This window comes from Lygodium microphyllum, chromosome 28, assembly GCF_053477565.2.
Source record: "Lygodium microphyllum isolate KBCC chromosome 28, Lygodium_microphyllum_v1.1.10, whole genome shotgun sequence".
NCBI lineage: Eukaryota > Viridiplantae > Streptophyta > Polypodiopsida > Schizaeales > Lygodiaceae > Lygodium > Lygodium microphyllum.
In genome coordinates this window covers 27,352,706-27,370,780 of record NC_141162.1, presented here as the reverse complement: position 1 = coordinate 27,370,780, position 18,075 = coordinate 27,352,706, and the positions used below count along the sequence as shown (strand labels likewise).

General features: G+C 42.5%; 1 protein-coding gene across 1 annotated transcript in view; it reads left to right on the top strand.

Annotated features, from left to right (window-relative positions):
* LOC148011273 (uncharacterized) overlaps positions 1 to 18,075 on the top strand; it is a 297,099-nt gene that overhangs the window by 59,876 nt on the left and 219,148 nt on the right. The window contains exon 9 of the mRNA XM_087670938.1: positions 9,869 to 10,204. Within this exon, the coding sequence (XP_087527064.1) occupies positions 9,869 to 10,204 (336 nt within the window). The remainder of the gene's footprint in view (positions 1 to 9,868; positions 10,205 to 18,075) is intronic.

Genomic DNA, 18,075 nt, shown 5'->3' with positions numbered 1-18,075 from the left:
ATTCGAGCGAAACAAACTCACCTACATGGCATACCCTCGAAGGGTAGGTGTGGATTTTGATGCCACCCTCCACGGGCGGTACGACTTCCCTATTATTTATAACTCTAATGTAGTATCCTTCGAGCGTGCCCTTCTCTTTACCTTCGAAAGCCTAGATGATTCTATGACACGCTTCCTTGCGGATTTCTCCTTATGCCCTGACCCCGCTTTTGTAACAACCTGTAATTATCTTAGGTTACTTAAGCTACTCCTTAAGCAGGACGTGAGTCCACAAGAGCGCGGCCTACCTCCCCTCTTCTTTGACCCTAACGCTATTGACAGCTGCGCCATGGCTCGTCTTATGATGAGGGCTAGTCTCCTCCCCTCTTTTTGCCTAGCCCTCCTAGAAGATATGAATGATAGCCAATTCACTAGGTGCAATCACCCTTTCCTCTCCACCACTTCTCTCCACGTCTGCATGAATCTGAAAGGATACATGCAGAGCTACTAGTTTTTGAGCAAATTCATCCGACCCCCTTCCGCTCCTCATTTAGATGCAGACAATTAGGCCTGGCTGTCATTCCACAATTGCAAAAAAAGAAGAAGAAGAAGAAGAAAGGAAAAGCACATAAGCACTCACTTGCAGAAGCACTTAAACACCACATAGAGCACTATCACTGCACCTAGGGGTTCTCAAGTTAGGCGTGCCCGGTGGCTTCGGTCGGTCGGCTCCGCTCTTAACCCCCTAGCTCTTTTTGCTTCCCCACTTCATGCTTAGGACACATCAAGGGCAGGACATACCTAGGGAGCTAACACTCGCCTATGGTTAGACCTGTCACCCTAAGCCGCTTGCACCACACCTCCCTTAACATAAATGGGGTCCTCAAGTGTGGGACATCACCTCCCCATTCCATTAGCACGAGCACACTGTACTACAACAGTAAGGTAGACACTCCCCTTAGGAAGAGCACCGCACCTTTTCCTTTCAGGCATCACACAAGCAGCAAACCACCAACTTCGGAGGCTCCCGTCAACCACTCGCTATCCATCCGGCTTCCGCGACAAACATCAGCTTCCACACGCACCTAAATCTACATGTGGCCCTTCCCTTTACACCATCATTGCCCAAGTGCCTACCACCCTACAACAACACAGAAGTGCCATGGGACTGGCACCTATCTCGGAGGGGGGTAATGTTAACCCCAAGTCGAGATGGCGGAAAATGGTGGAAAATGAAGGAAAAAGCGAAAAAAGCATGGAAGAGAAACAAAGACATGCAGGTGACCTCTAGAAGCTAAGCCGAGACCAAAGGTGCAATTTTAAAATAAAGGCGTCTCAAAAAACTTGGAAAACTCTTGTAAAAGAGTGCCAGGCTCCCTCCTGTGCCAATTGTAAAATATTAGACGGGCATAGGCTAGAGGCATAAGGCTAAAAGAGGGAAATGGAAGAAAGACCTTGCCACAATGGCCGGTCATGTAAAAAAGGGGATGGGTGTCCATGGGATTTTAGGGTTTGTATATAAAGTTCAAAAAGTGAATGGAAGCTCATTCTTTTGGTGTGTGGCTAACAAGAGCTCTTATCTTCTTCTTGCTTGTGTGTGCTCTTGAGAGAGGGAGTGTGAGTGTGAGGGAGTGAGTGTGTGGGAGTGAGGGATCAAGAGGGTGAAGCTCTTCACCATCTCCTCTTCTCTTTTTCTCTTCTCTTCTCTTGTCTTCTCTTCTTTTCTCTCGCGTGCGCGGCTATGGAGAATGGAGCTTGGAGATGGAGGAGGCTTGAGGATACTTGAGCTAGGATCAAGAATCGTGGAGCTACTGAGGTGTGCGAGGGAGAAGGCTACTCACATCGGCATCAAGGTAAGCTCACTACACTCGTAGGATCGACGGCGTGTCGGTTAGGTGAGAGATAGCCATTAGAGCTCGCTTGAAACGCTTGAAGCAATAAGCGGTCCGTGGGTCTTGGTGGTTGAGCGTGAGCTTCCACTACAACTATATCTTTACATTGAGGGCAATCATCGAAGAAGGCAAGGCATTTAAGAAAAACATCTACTGTTTTTTATGGACTTTTACAAGGCCTTTTGACACAGTACCACGTGCTAGACTCATTAGAAGAATGCAAGACATTGATGTGTCAGAAACATCAACAAAAAAAGATTATCCACATTTGCACTTAGGATACATAGCCATAGGCATAATCCCTTTGTTCCGTAGAGGTCTTAATGTCTCTTGCATGGCTGCAATTTTAGACACTAGACATGTTGAGGTTATGAATATGATCGTAGGGGCAGCTGTTTCGCCCTTATCAAATGGTTTCATTTTCTTTGAGCTTCACCCAAATCATGTGATAGCCATGGATGACCCCTATTTGCTTGAATTACTTATGCTTCATATTAGGACAATGGGTCTTTAGATGAAAGCATCTTCTGCACACTTTAGCAATAGAGTATTGTATGGTATTTCGATGCATGCCCCTAGACATTCCTAGAGTAGTAGAAGGACTGAATTAATCTAAAGACAGAGGTTAGGCAATAATTATGAAGTTCAATGAGAGGACACAAAGATTTCTTCCAAATTGTGTAAATTGGTCCAAAATAGAACTTCCTCATGAGTGGCAATTAGATATTTCATCTCTTAGGAAAAAGGAATTACTTCCTCCTAGAGTAATCAAAGTTCAAAATATAAAAGGCAAAACCCTTCATCTTCCTCAATGTATGGCTCCAAAAGTTGAAGAAGAAAAGGCATCTTAGAAGCTTCCTATGCTCGTGCAACCTCAGCTCAGGATTTCATCATCGCAAAGAGCAAATGTCTTGAAGTTCCACACCCAGCCTTGTGATCATGCTAATCTCATATATGGTATCTGCCAACATTGCAAGAAACTGGTAGAGCAGGCTTCCTTCTCCATTGTGAATGTTATTCAAGAGTTTGAGTATGAAAATAACAAGTACAAAGCTGCCCCTTACTTGCGACCACAAGACTCTGCTTCATGGACAGCAGAATTGCAAGCTTTAAATTAGACACATCTACCCCTTATAGGTCTGATAGAAAAGGTAGACAATTTACAACAAGTATGTGATAATATTATGATCTTATGTTAGCAATTAGTCAAAGCTCAAGTCCAATCTCAATCCTTGACTGAAGTTGCTTCTTTATCCACAAATCCTTCTCCAGTAACACTCTTGTCAGTCTCTCCTTCTTCCACCATTACTGATTGGAACACTTTCTCCACACGAAGATTGTAGAAAGGTTGGAGTTCATACTTCTTCTCTCCTTCACTAGGTTCACTCAATATGTATCATGTTGTTTCTGTTTCAGCCAAAGGCAAAGGTAAAATAGTCGAACAAGGCAAAAGCAAAATACATGAAGATACTTCTACTTCCTATGATCTGCTTGATTTGAATTTAGAGCCTCAAGACTGTACTGATTCAGATGATCCTGATGGTATTTTTAAGGAGTTGCAACAGATTTACTACCCTTCTTTAATGTTTGTTATGAAAGAGGAAACAAGTGTACGGAAACCTAGTTTATTTCAGCCTTCTTTGCAACGAGGAGACACTGTTGAAGAACTTTTAGAGTATCTTGAACTCATGTTTCTTGATTGGTCAGACCATGACTATAAAGTCGCTTTTGATTAAATAGATGAGTATATTTTGACAGAATCAGCAGAAAGAGAGAAGCAAATCAAATTCTGGATCAAATGCCTTTATGTATTGACCCAGAAGACAAGCAGAAGGAGGACCCTCAATGCAAAGTAGAATCTTGCATCAATTCTCGCATGATGGGTGAGATCTTGGAACACCATCCTCCTTATGGTCCTCCTAATGAACTACCTGCATGGTATTTCAGAGATCAGAATGCTTCTCAAAATCAAGTTGCTTAGACATTATCAACCTCTAGACACATTGTTACAAGCTTTATTGAATGCACATGAGTCTAGTGTAAGTACTTTGCCAAATACTCTTCCTGTGAATACAACTACTAAATCTAGTGGTGCCATCAATGCTTCTTCTTCCTATTCAAAGACTTTATATACAAGTTTCTATAAGAAGATCGGAGTCCCTGAAAAAGTTGGCTCCTTCCCAATGTGGTCATTGATGGAAAATCTCTAGAAGAGATCAAGTTGTTGATCTATATGATGTATGCCTATGTTGGTTAGAAGATTCTAGACAAACCTCAGACAAGCCGCATTGATATCCTTAATGCCATGACACATTGTTTTGTTGGCAGTTTGAAACAATGGTGGATATTGATACATCCTTAGGTCAAACTAGCCATTGTCCAGCATTAAGATCCAGTGTAGTTATTCTTTGAATTACTCGGTGAATTAGTAGGAAACTGCTTGATGATGTTCTCGAAGCATTTTTCAAGTCAAAGCTTTGTGACCCAAGGCAATACAAAGAATACTTAATTTACATGAGAGATCTCCTATATGAAGCTTTGGGTGCACACGACAATAACATGAAAGAACACATGGTATGTTCTTTTTCAGAACCCATTCCCTTCTATTGTAGGCAAAAAATGAAGAATGAAAATAGAGATTTCTCAGACAGTGTGGGATAGATAATACAAACCATAGAACAAACAATAAAAGAAGTATGTCAGCATAAAAAAATGACAATGCTCAATCAAAAATTCCCTAAGTCAATTTGTAAGTTTGCTACAAAATATAAAATTGATTTTGGCTGCAAGCAATGTGCTTGTTCATCAAATGGCACTTACGGTAATTATAGCAAAAAATTGCTATTATCGCTCTTTCCGCTACCATAGGGGTAGAGGCCATCATTACTTCAATAGACAAGACAGACAAGAATCTCAAGACTGTTATTCCAGAAGACATTGAAGACATTCTTATAGGAATGGTAGTGGCAAATCCCACCGATAGATCCTCTCACTCTTCCAACAAGAATTTTTTTCACAAGAATTCTGGCCCTCAAGAAAAGAAAAAGGATTTGAAATGTTACTTGTGTGGTAGTTCTTCTCACTTGGCTAAGAATTGTCCAAACAAGAAAAAGCAAACTAACAATGCTGCTAAGGTAAATCTGCATTATCTTAGTGGAGCCTCTTCCAGTGACAGTGACTATTCTGGCTATTATGACTATTTAGAAGGTAACAGAAAATCTCAAGTCTTTTATGCATGAAGATCCCCTTATGTACAAAGAAAAGAGAATAGCCTATGCTATTCCTCTTCCTTAAAGTCCAATGCCGTCCCAACAAAAGCTATACATTCTGGGATGAAAGAAAAAGATTTGATTCTTTGTAAAAAAGAAGTCCAAACACTATTAGATAAAGGTTTGATAGAACTTACAAACTCGCCCTGGGCATGCAAAGCTTTCTATGTAAATAAGCATTTAGACCAAAAAAGAGGAAAGAAAAGAATGGTTATTAACTAAAAGCTATTAAATGCCTATCTCATTGGCCATGGACATCCTATCCCGCTCAAGGATCTCCTGATAAAGAAATTGAAGAAAGCAAACATTTTCAGCAAATTTGACTTGAAATCAGGATTCTGGTAGTTTCCGCTCAAGTAAGAATATAGGTATAAAATAGGGTTCTGTGTTCCTCAGGGGAATTACCAATGGATGGTACTACCATTTGGCATCAAAACAACACCAACCTACTTTCAAGGGTGGATTGATTCAGTGTTTTCCAAATTTCCCTTTTATTTTGTTTATATTGATGATATCTTAGTATTCTTAGAAACTATAAAAGAACACCTTGATCATCTTTATCAGTTTGTCAAGGCCGTGGACGATGCAAGCATGGTGCTATCCTCTACAAAATCTATCATGTTCACTACTTCAGTTGAGTTTTTGGGGTTACAGATTCAACAAGGTACCATAAAGTTGCAAGAACATGTGCTGACTAAGGTTCTAAAAATGCCAGATGACTTGACAAATGTCAAGCAACTTTAATATCTCCTTGGTTGCCTAAATTGGTTGAACATTGCTACTCCCAATTTGGTGATATACTCAAAAGATCTATATCCTCTATTGAGAAAAGGGCAGTTTATGTGGAAACGTCTCCATACACTCGCTGTTCAAAATACTAAAAATTTAATCTGCCATTAATCACCACTCAGGCTTCCAACTTGGCTACCACTCATTCTTTACACGGATGCATTTGACCCCAGGTGGGGTGCTTGCTTATGTGAAGAAGATGTTTCCAGTTCTCCACCGACCATACACATTTTCCAATATGCGTCAAGTATTTTCAACAAGACTCAGCAAAACTACCCGGCCTATCAAAGAGAAATCTTGATAATGATAAAAGCGATTAAAGCCTTTCGTATATTTGTAGAATTTGTTCCTTTCACTATAAGGACAGATCTCCAGTATGTGCCAAGTTACCTCACTAAAAAAGTGCCGAATGATCTCGGCAACAAGAGATTGTTAAGGTGGTCCCTCTTCTTTGATGCCCTTGATGTAACTTTTCAACATATTCCAGGCGTACATAACACGGTGGCAGACCTTTTGTCATGCCAACCACCTTGACCCACCTACTGCTGTATATCTTTTACTTGTTGTATAATATTCCATGCGCACTATGTGCCAGCAAGCATGCACTAAAAGATGTGCACTCCCACTCCACTAACATTGAACGATTATTTCCACTACCAAGAACCTAAAAATACACACGTTGTATCTCATTTGAGGATAGAAGCAAGTGAGCATTCTTATAGTGGAGTATCTATGCCTTGTATGAGACTGTGACAAGCTAAGTATGGACACCTGAGGGCATCTCAAATACAGTCAATAGCACCATTGGGGTGCAACAAGGCTGCTCACTTTCACCGACACTATTTGGGCTGTACATATACAAAATTTCAGAATATGTGGTGGGGCTACTAGCTGGAGTGCTGATACAATTACTACTTCATGCAAACGATATTGTACTTATATTTGACTCACTTGAGGGACTAAGTAGACACTTGGATGCATTATCAGCTTTTTGCAGAGATAGAGACCATAAGGTGAACCTTGGAAAACTATAGTTATGGTATTTAACACTTAAGCTGCTTGGGTGACGAGAGTTGAGCACTAGTTTACTTTATAATGGAGAGCCAGTGGAGATTGTTAGGCAGTATGCTTATTTGGGGCATTGAAGGGACCATAGTTCTCTTGGAGAGAGACATTAGAGGCTTGTTTGGCAAAAGCATATGCAGCCTTAGGTGCATTGGAGAGGCAATGTGCTTACATACAGTTTCATGAACCATGCACCAAACTGTGGCTTTTTGACACCTTGGTTACACCCACACTCTTATATGGGGCAGCTATTTGGGGTCTTAAGTCTCTTCCACATGAGGAGATGGCCTTTGGGAGACTAGGATGAACCAGAGAAGGAATACTATGATGGATGGGAGCATATGGAAAGACCATTGGTCATGATGATTTCACGTATGATACGAGCAAAGAGATCAACCCCACATGAGGTTGTTAGAGCTAAGTTGGGAGCATCACCCATGGTGGTGGAAGCCTTGGTCCAGGCAGTGACTTTCATACATAGACTATGGGAGCTTCCCCAAGATAGATACACCTAGCCTTGGTCTCTTCTAGACAGCTAGCAGTAGATGGTGACAGACATTGTTGGTACGCTTAGATGAGTACATGGATTGATAGACTACCTCCCTTTGACTATAGCTTGGATTGCCCTACACTTGACCTAAGTCGCGATCAGAGCTGAACCATGTGATCAGAGCAGACATACTGAGGTTAGATAGGGAGAAGACTTGAATCCGACCCCCCTCCCCCCATTGCACAAGGACGGCACACTACTAGATCCACTTCCTTCAAGTATTTGAGGATGGTTTCATCACTCAACCTAGTTACATGGACACACAGCTACCTCATGGATTGCACACAGTTATTGGTCAGATCCGCACCCATCCCAACACCTTAGGATTGAGATAGGCAAATGGGAGGCCATATAGACAGAGGAACGCATATGCCCACTATGCAACAGCGATAGAGACAAAGAAACACTACATTTGCTGATGCATGGTATATTATGATATATGAGGCATATACCAGTGTTTGTTTTGAGAGGGTTTTGGACCCTTGAGATGAATCATGCAGTTTGAGGATTAGAGATGCTTGGGTTTCTTCCTCTTGGAGCTCCAGAGGTGCAGAGTAGGTATTGTATGGAGTAGGAGGCCCCCAGAGCTCGGCTCACATAGACAGAGAGGGGTCACTGACTTTTTCACTGCTATACGATTGAGTATGGCACATATCACTACTATTGCCACACAGCGTACAAGAGTACATCATCATTGGACCTCATTTGCTGTAGGCATCTCTTTTGATAGAGCAATGGTACTCAGCCAGTCTACGTGCCCACGTCCACCCAGATGAAGGCCTAGACATCCACACCATAGACAAATTAGAGCCATCATTGAGCGCTACAAGAGACAGATGCCAAGATGCCTCAACCATGCAAAGATACATCTCCTTAGAGGACAAACATCTCATTCATGGAGAGTTTCCTTTTTCTTTTTTGAGTTTCCTTTTTCTTTTTTCACTTTTAAATCATCATTATGTTTTCTTTTTATAGGACACTATTTGATTTTTCAGTCTTATAGGCATGTTTTTCATCTTTTATTGTTCCAGATGAGAGACACACCATTGTTATATTTATTGCTCTGGTCTCATAGGCCATTAGTATACTCTTTCTTTCTTTCTGACTGGCTGGACATCGACTCCCCCTCAGACGATACAAGCTGAATTCAGTCATCAGGGCTGATGTCCTGAGAGCTGAGATGGGAAGGACTTGGATCCAGCTGCCTCTCCCTCTAGGACCAAAGGTGGAGTTTTGTGAGTGCCACTTCACCTCTCAGAGGATGGATTTATTGTCCTGCCATAGTATATGGACCTGCACCTCTCACACAGTATGCAGGCTGCTATTGGAACGATACTCATCTCCTCCCATCAGCTGAAGATAAAGACCAGAAGATGGACACGCATTCCAATAGAGCGCAGGATATGCTAGCTCTATGGACAGAGAACCTGAGGAGGAGGAGCACTACATATGCAGATTTATAGTGTACTATGACATTCCAGGAAGGTAGCATTGCCTCTTCCATGAGGGTTTTAGACCCCTTTGCTTTCTCATGGAGTAAGAGGACCAGAGATGTCTAGGGCTTTTCCTCCTAAAGCTCTAGAGGCACTGCACAACATTGCTACGAGATGGGAGACCAGCTCACCTAGAGCGACCCAGCTAGAGAGCAGTAACAAATTTCTCCCATAGATCAGACTTGACAAGCACTGCCACTTCAATAGACACAGATTCATCCCACCAGACTGCACCTCTCCCATGCCGCCTCGTCACACTAGACAGGGCCATTGCACTTTGCCAAGCGTAGCAACCTTGATTGCCTAGTCGATGAGTGAGGGGCCCATACTATAGTCAGATCAGAGTCATCATTGCGAGACAAAGGTGATTGACACCTTAACACATTAGCAAAGTGGCCATGGACCAAATCATAGTTGGGATCATGTGCTCACACAGAGATTTAGAGGGGATCTGCTGTAAGCAGATATTTTGTACATATAATTTTTAGACATGGAGATCTTTAGATGTTAGCCTTATACTAGGATGCCTTTTTCTTTCACTTTCATTATGAGATGACATTGGACAAAGATGTACTTTGGTTTTGTCTCATAGGCCACATTAGCCATCTGTAGACATTAATATATATTTCTTTCTGATAAAAAGGTTGGCTATTGAAATTATGCTACAAATTCAGACAGATATAATTGATTTTTGGTGTTCATATTCTTCTATTCATGATCAGATATTGGGACATGAGATGTAATATGTCTGCCCTATTTTTGGCAAGACATTGATATGAGACTATTACTTTCTGTCCTAGTTAAGCTTTCATGGTTCATGATGATTCGCAGGTCCACTTTCACTTCTGCATAGTACTGGAGAGTGGCAGGATGATATTAATGAATTTCAACCCCCTGGAACAGCTAGATTTTATCTCAGTCTTCGAGATTTAGGTGGGAATATTCTTGGTGTGAGCAATATAAGTATGTACAACATCTCTATTGAGATTTTTGAGGAGTCAGGCGATCTCTTCCCAACATCTGATCTGCAAATCAGTCATATCAGCAATGGATCTCAAAACTTTGTGGTAACATTTTCCATATCTAAAGTGGGTCAATATGTTTTGACAATAGGAAAGGGGATAGACCATTTGCCAGGTTCCCCATTTCCTTTCTATTACCTTGCAGGTCAGTAGAACAGGAGATCTGGTTTATTTTCACTTGAGTCATTGTAATACCATGATAATGGAACACTCTGAAAAATGAGATCAATAAAAACCTTGAACCACTTCCATTACTGAAGTGAGCTAACCGGTTTCTCAGAAACTGTATGTAATTGGGCTAGATAATGTATGAATGGATATGGTATATCCATGCACATAATAAAAATATAACTTATCTTGAACTGGTAGTTTTTCCTTAAAAAGTTAGGGATCAAGGGATATATCTAATAGCAATATTTTTGAAAAAGATTCTCATTTGCACTTTGTACGTGAACATCATGTGGATTCTAACTTCTTTATACCTAACACATTAAGCTATGAAGCTCATGTGTTTACAAGGATATAATTTTTCAATCGTAGTTTACAGGATTTGAGTTAGATTTTAGGGAAGTCCTCACATGATGTTTAGCAGCTGGTGAGCAAATAGGTTGGGATACTTGTGCTTTCTGGTTTTGGATACCAGTATCCAATTATGGATGCCTACACCAGCAGGATTTTGGTGGATGCATGGGGAAAATGCTAGCATTTTTTGTGCTGTAATATTGGTATAGATAGTCACAGCCTGCTAGGTTTACCCTTGAGACACACTTACCTGCTTACAAACAAGGCCCTCCTGGTAGTTGTATCCCATAGGGGGAACTTTTTGTTGGCAGTCTGTTAGCTAGGGTTATCACTTACTTTATGAGGCTGAGGAATCACACCTTGATCTTTATCATGTAGGATGGGTCATGTGCAGTGGTCAGACTAGAGGCATTGCCCAAGCAGGTTTTAGAGCCCTCAGAATCATGACTAGAGATCTGGGATTCTGTTGAGAGTTTTGTATAATGCTGTATCTGGGTGGCTTGTTGCTAGCATGTCTATTGTAGAGAGCACCCTCTCGTGTATGCTACTTGGCCTAGCTTGGTTCTTTCATTATTCATTCTTTTCAAAGTGGGAGATGCTCCAAGATAACTTGTGCCACTGTGAGTTTGCCTTCTGCTCGTTATTTTAGGCCATTGGGCAAAAAGCATTATGAATAACATCTGACCATTAGGAGCTCAAACAAGGGGGGGCTACCATAGCCTTTTCTTCACACTATGGGTTGTTACTCCCTAGTCGATCTATAGTTCTCCATATTGCTTCCTTTTTCCTATTCCATCTATAAGGTTTTGTATCCTTTGATGTAGTTGCAACTACGTTGTCAGCTCTCTCATTTTCTGCAGATGTGTTGTGAACTCTGAAGTACAATAGGTAATGCTGTTAGTGTGAGTGACATCACTAAGTAGGTATTAGAATCATTGGAGAAACATAAAAGCGGAGTTGCTTGAATCTCCTATTTATATACAATCTTGCATTGATCGGCGATAAAGATGTTCAGAAGAAAAGAAAGGAGGCAAATTACATGTGGCATCATTTCACCTATATAGATATAGGGCCCAAAATCATGTCCAAGCAAAGTAGTTGCCATGTCTCATGGCACCTTGAGATTCTTCTAAAAGTGTAAACTTTTTTCTAAGGATGATCCAGTTTGTGCTGAGTTGGCTCGAGCAATGAATCCAAAGTGTTGACTTCTAGGGCAAAGCCAAAGTATTTGTAACATGTCATTTGTGGTTATACCACAACAAATTAGATGCGACATCCTTTCACCCCATACTGATACTCTATAGAGCCCAAAAAAACTTGTGTAGGCAAAGAAGGCTTGTCTAATAGTACTAAGATAATTGCCTAGGGAGCAAGCCCCCTGCTCAAAGCAGCCCCCTTGCTTCAAGCAGGCCCCCTGCTGCCTGACAAATGTGACACGAGATGTGGTTGACAACTGACGACTGCTGACCAAGCTGATGTGTGACACCTTTTCTGCCCCTTCCTTGACCAGTGCTGACTTGTCACCTCAACCAGCACTGGAACAGCACCTGTGCTGACTTGTTGCCTCAGATAGTGCTTCTCTCCTGTCACCTTTGCCATAGCCGCCCCCATCACCCCTGCCATAGTTGATGCTTGAACTTCCAAATCTTCTTCTTGGAGATTGTCCTTCTTGGGAGTTAAATCTGAGTGGTAGTAGCCTCAGTGTACTGCAAACAGTGAGATAGTGAGATGAGAAATGAGCTTGTATGTTAACCCTTAGACGAACAAGGTGGAACATCGGGAAACTCTAAAGCAGAGGACAAGGCCAAGGCAAAAGTGAAACAGAAGACGAAGGTACGCCAAGAAAAATATGGAAACACAAGAAGTGCAGAAAAGTCTTAAATCAAGGAGAAATGTGCACAAGTAAAAGTGCAAGTCAATACTTTTGTAAAAAATTGCAAGGTGCACCATGATTTATTTTAAGAGTGCCGGGCTCCCACTCAAATGAATGCCTAAAAACTGTAAGTATCATCATTGTTACTATCAAGAGAAGAAGCAGACCCCTCTCAAACTGGAAGGGAAAGCAAGAGGGAAGCATCCTCTCCTTGTCAATCTGAAGAAGTAGGGGAGGGTGTCCCAAGCTGATCTTGGGTAGCAGGTATTGAAGAACAGGCCGGTTGACCGCTTTGGTTAAGATGTCTGCAAAATTATTTGATGAAGGCATAAACTCTAGGTGGATACTGCCTAGCTCAACCTGCTCTCTGAAAAAGTGTAAGTGGACTTCCACATGCCGCATCCGTGGTGTAATGATTAGATTGCCCGCAAGGGCAATGGCACTCTAGTTGTCACAGTAGACAATGGTGGGAGAGTTGCAAGGAAAATGAGGCGCCACTATTAAACTCCTTAGGTAGATGGCCTTGAAGGTGCCATTGAAGAGAGCTATATACTTAGCCTCGGCCATGGAAGCCGCCACTATCTCTTGTTTATGGCTAGATCAGGAAATGGGAGCGGTGTTTAAGGTAAAGAGGTAGCCGCTATGGGAATGCTGTGTGTCAAGATCTCCTGTCCAATTAGAATTAGTGTACCCCTGTAAATATAAACTAGAACCATATTTCAGGCCATAAGAATAAGTACACCGTAAATAACGCAACACACGAAGACATGCAATTCAATGTAACATCCTAGGTGCTGTGAAATATTGATTGAGTATGCTAACTGAGTAGGATAAATCTAGCCTAGTATGAATCAACCAAAGAAGTTTTCCTACAACAGACCGATGGATGTGTGCATCAAAGGGCTGACCTAGGGTATCCTTCGACAAGTGGACAGTAGGATCAAGAGGCGTGGCTAGTGGCCATGTCTTATCCGTACTATACTATTCCAAAAAATGAAGTGCATACTTCTGTTGTGACACAAAAATACAGTCCCGAGATCGAACTACCTCCATCCCCAAGAAATAAGACAACAAACCAAGGTCTGTCATCTCAAAGGTAGTACTAAGCTTTGCCTTAATTTTTGCGATGGCAGCAAAATGTGTGAGTAAGTCATCAAAGTACAATAGAATATAGCTGACCTCCTCTACAGTAGATCGAACATATAAGTTCGGGTCATAAGGGGTAGAATGGCATCCATGAGTCTGTAAGAACTCATCCATTCTATGGAACCAAGACTGTGGTGCTTGCTTCAGCCCATAAAAAGCTTTCTATAAGCAGAATACCTTATCCCGTGGGTTCCCAGAAGGAAAGCTCAATGGTTGCTCCACATAGACTTCCTCCTCGACAAAACCATTCAGGAAGGCACTCTTGACATCCATTTGATGTATCGGCCAACCGTGGTGAGCGGCTTCCGCGAGAAGCAACCGAAAAGATGTCAACTGCGCACTAGGGGCAAAGGTCTCTTCATAATCAATGCCATGCTTCTGTCGAAACCCTTGCACTACAAGGCAAGCCTTGTACTTGTCTAAAGTCCCATCATCTTTTAGCTTGATCCTAAAAATCCACTTTGTCCCGATTACTTTTTTGTGGCTTGGAAGATCCACTAATGTCCAAGTCTCATTTCGGTCAATACTCTCTAGCTCCTCCATGGCCTCTCGCCATATAGGGTGCTGAAGAGCCTCTTGCCATGTATCCTGCTCAGAATGTGCTATGCAATCAGTTGTAAAGAGTGACGCAAATAATGCTTGAGGAGCAAGTCAGGCAGACCTAGGTTCCTCCGGAGTGGAATCTAGTGGTAAGATCCCTGAATCCCACATGGTCTGCTGGTACCAGCGAGATAACGGGTCTTGCGGAGGAGGCCTAGGAGCTGAAGAATCTGTAAGAATGTCAGGAGCAGGAAGTAGACCGGATCGGTAGGCACGATTTCCGATGATGTGGAAGGAGGAATTGGATTGGAATCCAGTGCAGAGGATTGCACGATATTCCTCTCGTAAAAAATGACGTCCCTTTGAACAACCACCTTATTTGTCCGAGGATCGAACAAACGATAGGATTTCTCTTTAGAGGAATATCCGACAAAAATAAGGAGATCAGCTCGGGGAGTGAGCTTACCTGTCTTATCATCAGGCGTGTGTGTGTAGGCATGACTCCTGAAGACTTTGAAGTGGGAAATAATAGGCAGAGAACCAAAGAAAGCCTCATATGGGATCTTCTGAGGAAGAGCCGCAGTCCGGCACTAGTTGAGGATGTATACTGCAGTGTTAATAGCCTCGATCCAAAGGCGCTCAGGGAGCTCTGTGCGAACAGCATAGAGCATGCCATTTCCATGAATATCTGGTTTCTACGCTCTATGACTTCATTTTGAGAGGGGGAGTTGGTAAGAGATACCATGTTGCTATAGAAACTCGAAAAACTCGTGGGAGATAAACTTACCACCGCTATCACTCCTCATGCAACCAATATGACGTCCAGTCTGGTTATGAATCAGTAGCACCCAAGCAGAAAAATATGTGAAAGCATTTGACTTATGCTTTAGGAAGTACATCCACATGTATCTAGAATGATCATCCACTATCAAAAAGGAGTACAGTGCACTGTTCAAGGCGGCAGTGGATGTCGGCCCACAAAGATCAACATGAATCAATCTAAGAGGTGCCTCAGCACGATGTGTGGATTGCTGAGGGAAAGGGGTACGGTGTTGCTTTCTAAGTTGACAGACTTTATAGACATCGAGAGCTAGCTTCAGGTGGGGAAGGCCCTCAACCAGCTCACGGTGTGACAACTCACTTAAAGAGAGTTATAACCAAGATGCCCTAAGTGAAAATGCTAGACTCATTGTTCGTAGGCTCCCAAGATGTGGCAAACGCCTAGAAGCTATGGAACACGGAGCCCTTGGCTGTCGTCTCGGTCAAAAAGTATGTCATGTGGTATAAGCCATTAGGTTGTCTCATCGCGAGAAATCACTAAACTAGTCTGAGAGTCAAGGACCTTGATTGTGGTTCCTGTAAAGAAAATTGCTCGCCCTAACCAGCAAAGCTATTGAACAGATAACAAGTTCACCTCAAGCTGAGGAACATGATATACATTGTCCAACGAAGCGAGATTCGTTGTTAGTGGAAAAATTGACACAACCTTGAGTCTAAATCTTGACCGAGGAGTTGTTTCCTACGTAGATCTGCCCGGTTCCAGGGGGCTCAAACACGGAAGATATCCTCTATAGGAGTCATGTGATGTGTAGCTCCATTGTCCACAATCCGTACAGGAGTTGAAGTTCTCGGCTTTGACGAGTGGGTTTCCGTGGAAATCTCGTCAGGAGGCAAATCACAGATATGGATGAGACTCACATTTGATGTCTCTACAGAGATAATGTGAGCGGCTACAGACTAGTCAGACAAGCCCTTTGGAGTTGAGAACGTTGTTGATTGAGATGGCTGACCGGTGGCAGTGTGAGTTTGAGCTCTCAATTGCCCTTGCCATCACCCTGTCGCCCTTGCTGAGGGTTATCCGATTGAGGGGCTGGGGTTTGAGACTTAGATTTGGATGCTGTGTCTTTGGCCTTTGAACAACACTCATCGTCAAAATGACCAGCCTTTTGACAATGTTGACAATACCTATTCTTTTTAGGTACATTTTGCCACCCTTGTTTGAGTTGTGATTAGGAGTTTCCTTGTGATTTTCCGGATTGATTTTGTTTTTTATTTTGAGTGGAGGTTTGATTTTGTTTGCCCTTCCCTTGTTTCCCATTCTGAGAATGAGCAACAAGAGCCCCCTTTGAGGAAGAGTTCATATGAAATTGATCAAACAACCGTGCGTGATGCAACAGTTGACACTTAAATTCATAGAAAGTGGGCATGGTAGGCTTTGAAACTATACCTTCCACAAAATTGAAGTATTTCTGAGGGTGTTTGTTTAGAAACAGTGTGATCTGATCATCAGAGGACTTGGAAGTCCCCGCAGTGGAGAATTTGGCAAGAAGATGCCGATTCTCAGCCAACTTGAATTTCAAGTCATCCCAGTTGGAGATTTTAAAAATTTGAAGCTCATGGTTAAGATTGATACGATGGGTCCTATCCCGAGCCGCATAGCGGTCAGTCAAGTATGCCCATTGCTCTGACGCTAAGTCAAAATGCTGAAGCTGAGAATGAAACCCAAGGCAATAAGCCCTGCATCAACTTGACAATAGCAGAGGCATTCCTAGCCTTCCATGAGCGGACGACCTCGTATGGAACAAGTGCGGGATTGGGTTGGGGTTCCAACCCTTGCATAAGATCCCATAGGTTCTGTGAGTCGAGGACATGTCTCATAAAGTTCGACCAAGTGGTAAAGTTTGACCCATTGAAACGAGTCTTGTCATTGAATGCATGCTTGGCTGAAGATGAGGTAGAACCATGAGATGTCAAGAAACTGGGGTAAGATGGATGGGTGGAATAAGATGGTGGTGGTGGTGGAGGGGTCTGATAAGGAGGGGAAAGAGGTGGGTAGGCAAAAATGGGCTGTGAATGTCCAATGATTACTGATTGAGGCAGAGGCACTTGAACATGAATGTTTCCATAAGGTGTTGGTGTAGGTGGAGGCACTAGGACACGAAAGCCTTGTCCAAAGTTTAGTTGGGGCATAGTAGGATGACTAGAAGGACCACTAGATAAGGCCATGGAGGCAAACTGTGGTACCACAACTGATCCACACTTGGGAGACACTGGGAGGGATACCCAGGCTGCAATGATTCCAAAAGTGTGTGAGACGAAGGTGGAACAACACCCGCCTGAGACAAGGATGAGGTCCTAAAAGGTGTACCTATGTTTCCATAACCCCCTGTTGGGATGTGTGGTGTAACATGAGGTGTCTGAAGTGGGAATGTGAATGGTGTGAATGAAAGTGGAGAAGCAACAGAAAAAGATGGTGGGATGGGTGGGTTTCGAATTTGTGGAGTGTGTCATGAGGCCATGTATTTTTGAAACCTCACTTAACATGTGGATTAATTTTTAATCACATGACTAAGTAAGTGTTGCACATGTGAGGTGCAACTGGGGTAAAGTAAATTTATGAAGGCCAGGACTCGAAGAAATCGTGGGATGTCAAAGGCAAAAGTTGCTATAAGTTATACCGCATAGGAACTTGGTGGTTCTGGTGCCAATTGTTGGCCTAGGTCATTCATTTGACCATAAGTGTTAGTTGGTGATACTAGAGAAGTGGCGTTTAATGGTACCTAACACCAATTTGATGGTCAAAGATGGTGTAGAGACACTCGAGAATGGAAGTTGCCTAGCCAACTTAATTATGGACCAGTCAGATTATTTTTCAAGGCACCGAAATAATTATGAGATTAATTTTCAGGGTTTAAAGACTGAAAATTAATATTTAATTATAGAAAATGCTGGAAAAACCATTTGGGAAGGCTGCCAATTATCAAAATTGCCCATGCAAGATTGAAAAACGTCTTTAGAGGTTGGAGAAAGGCATTTTTATGATTCAGCTTGCAAAAGAGAGGGAGGAGAGGCTACTGGTTTGATTTGCAGCCATTGGAGGATCTTTTGAGTCATCAAAGGGCAGAAGAAGACCAATCAACAGCAAGTGACGGCAT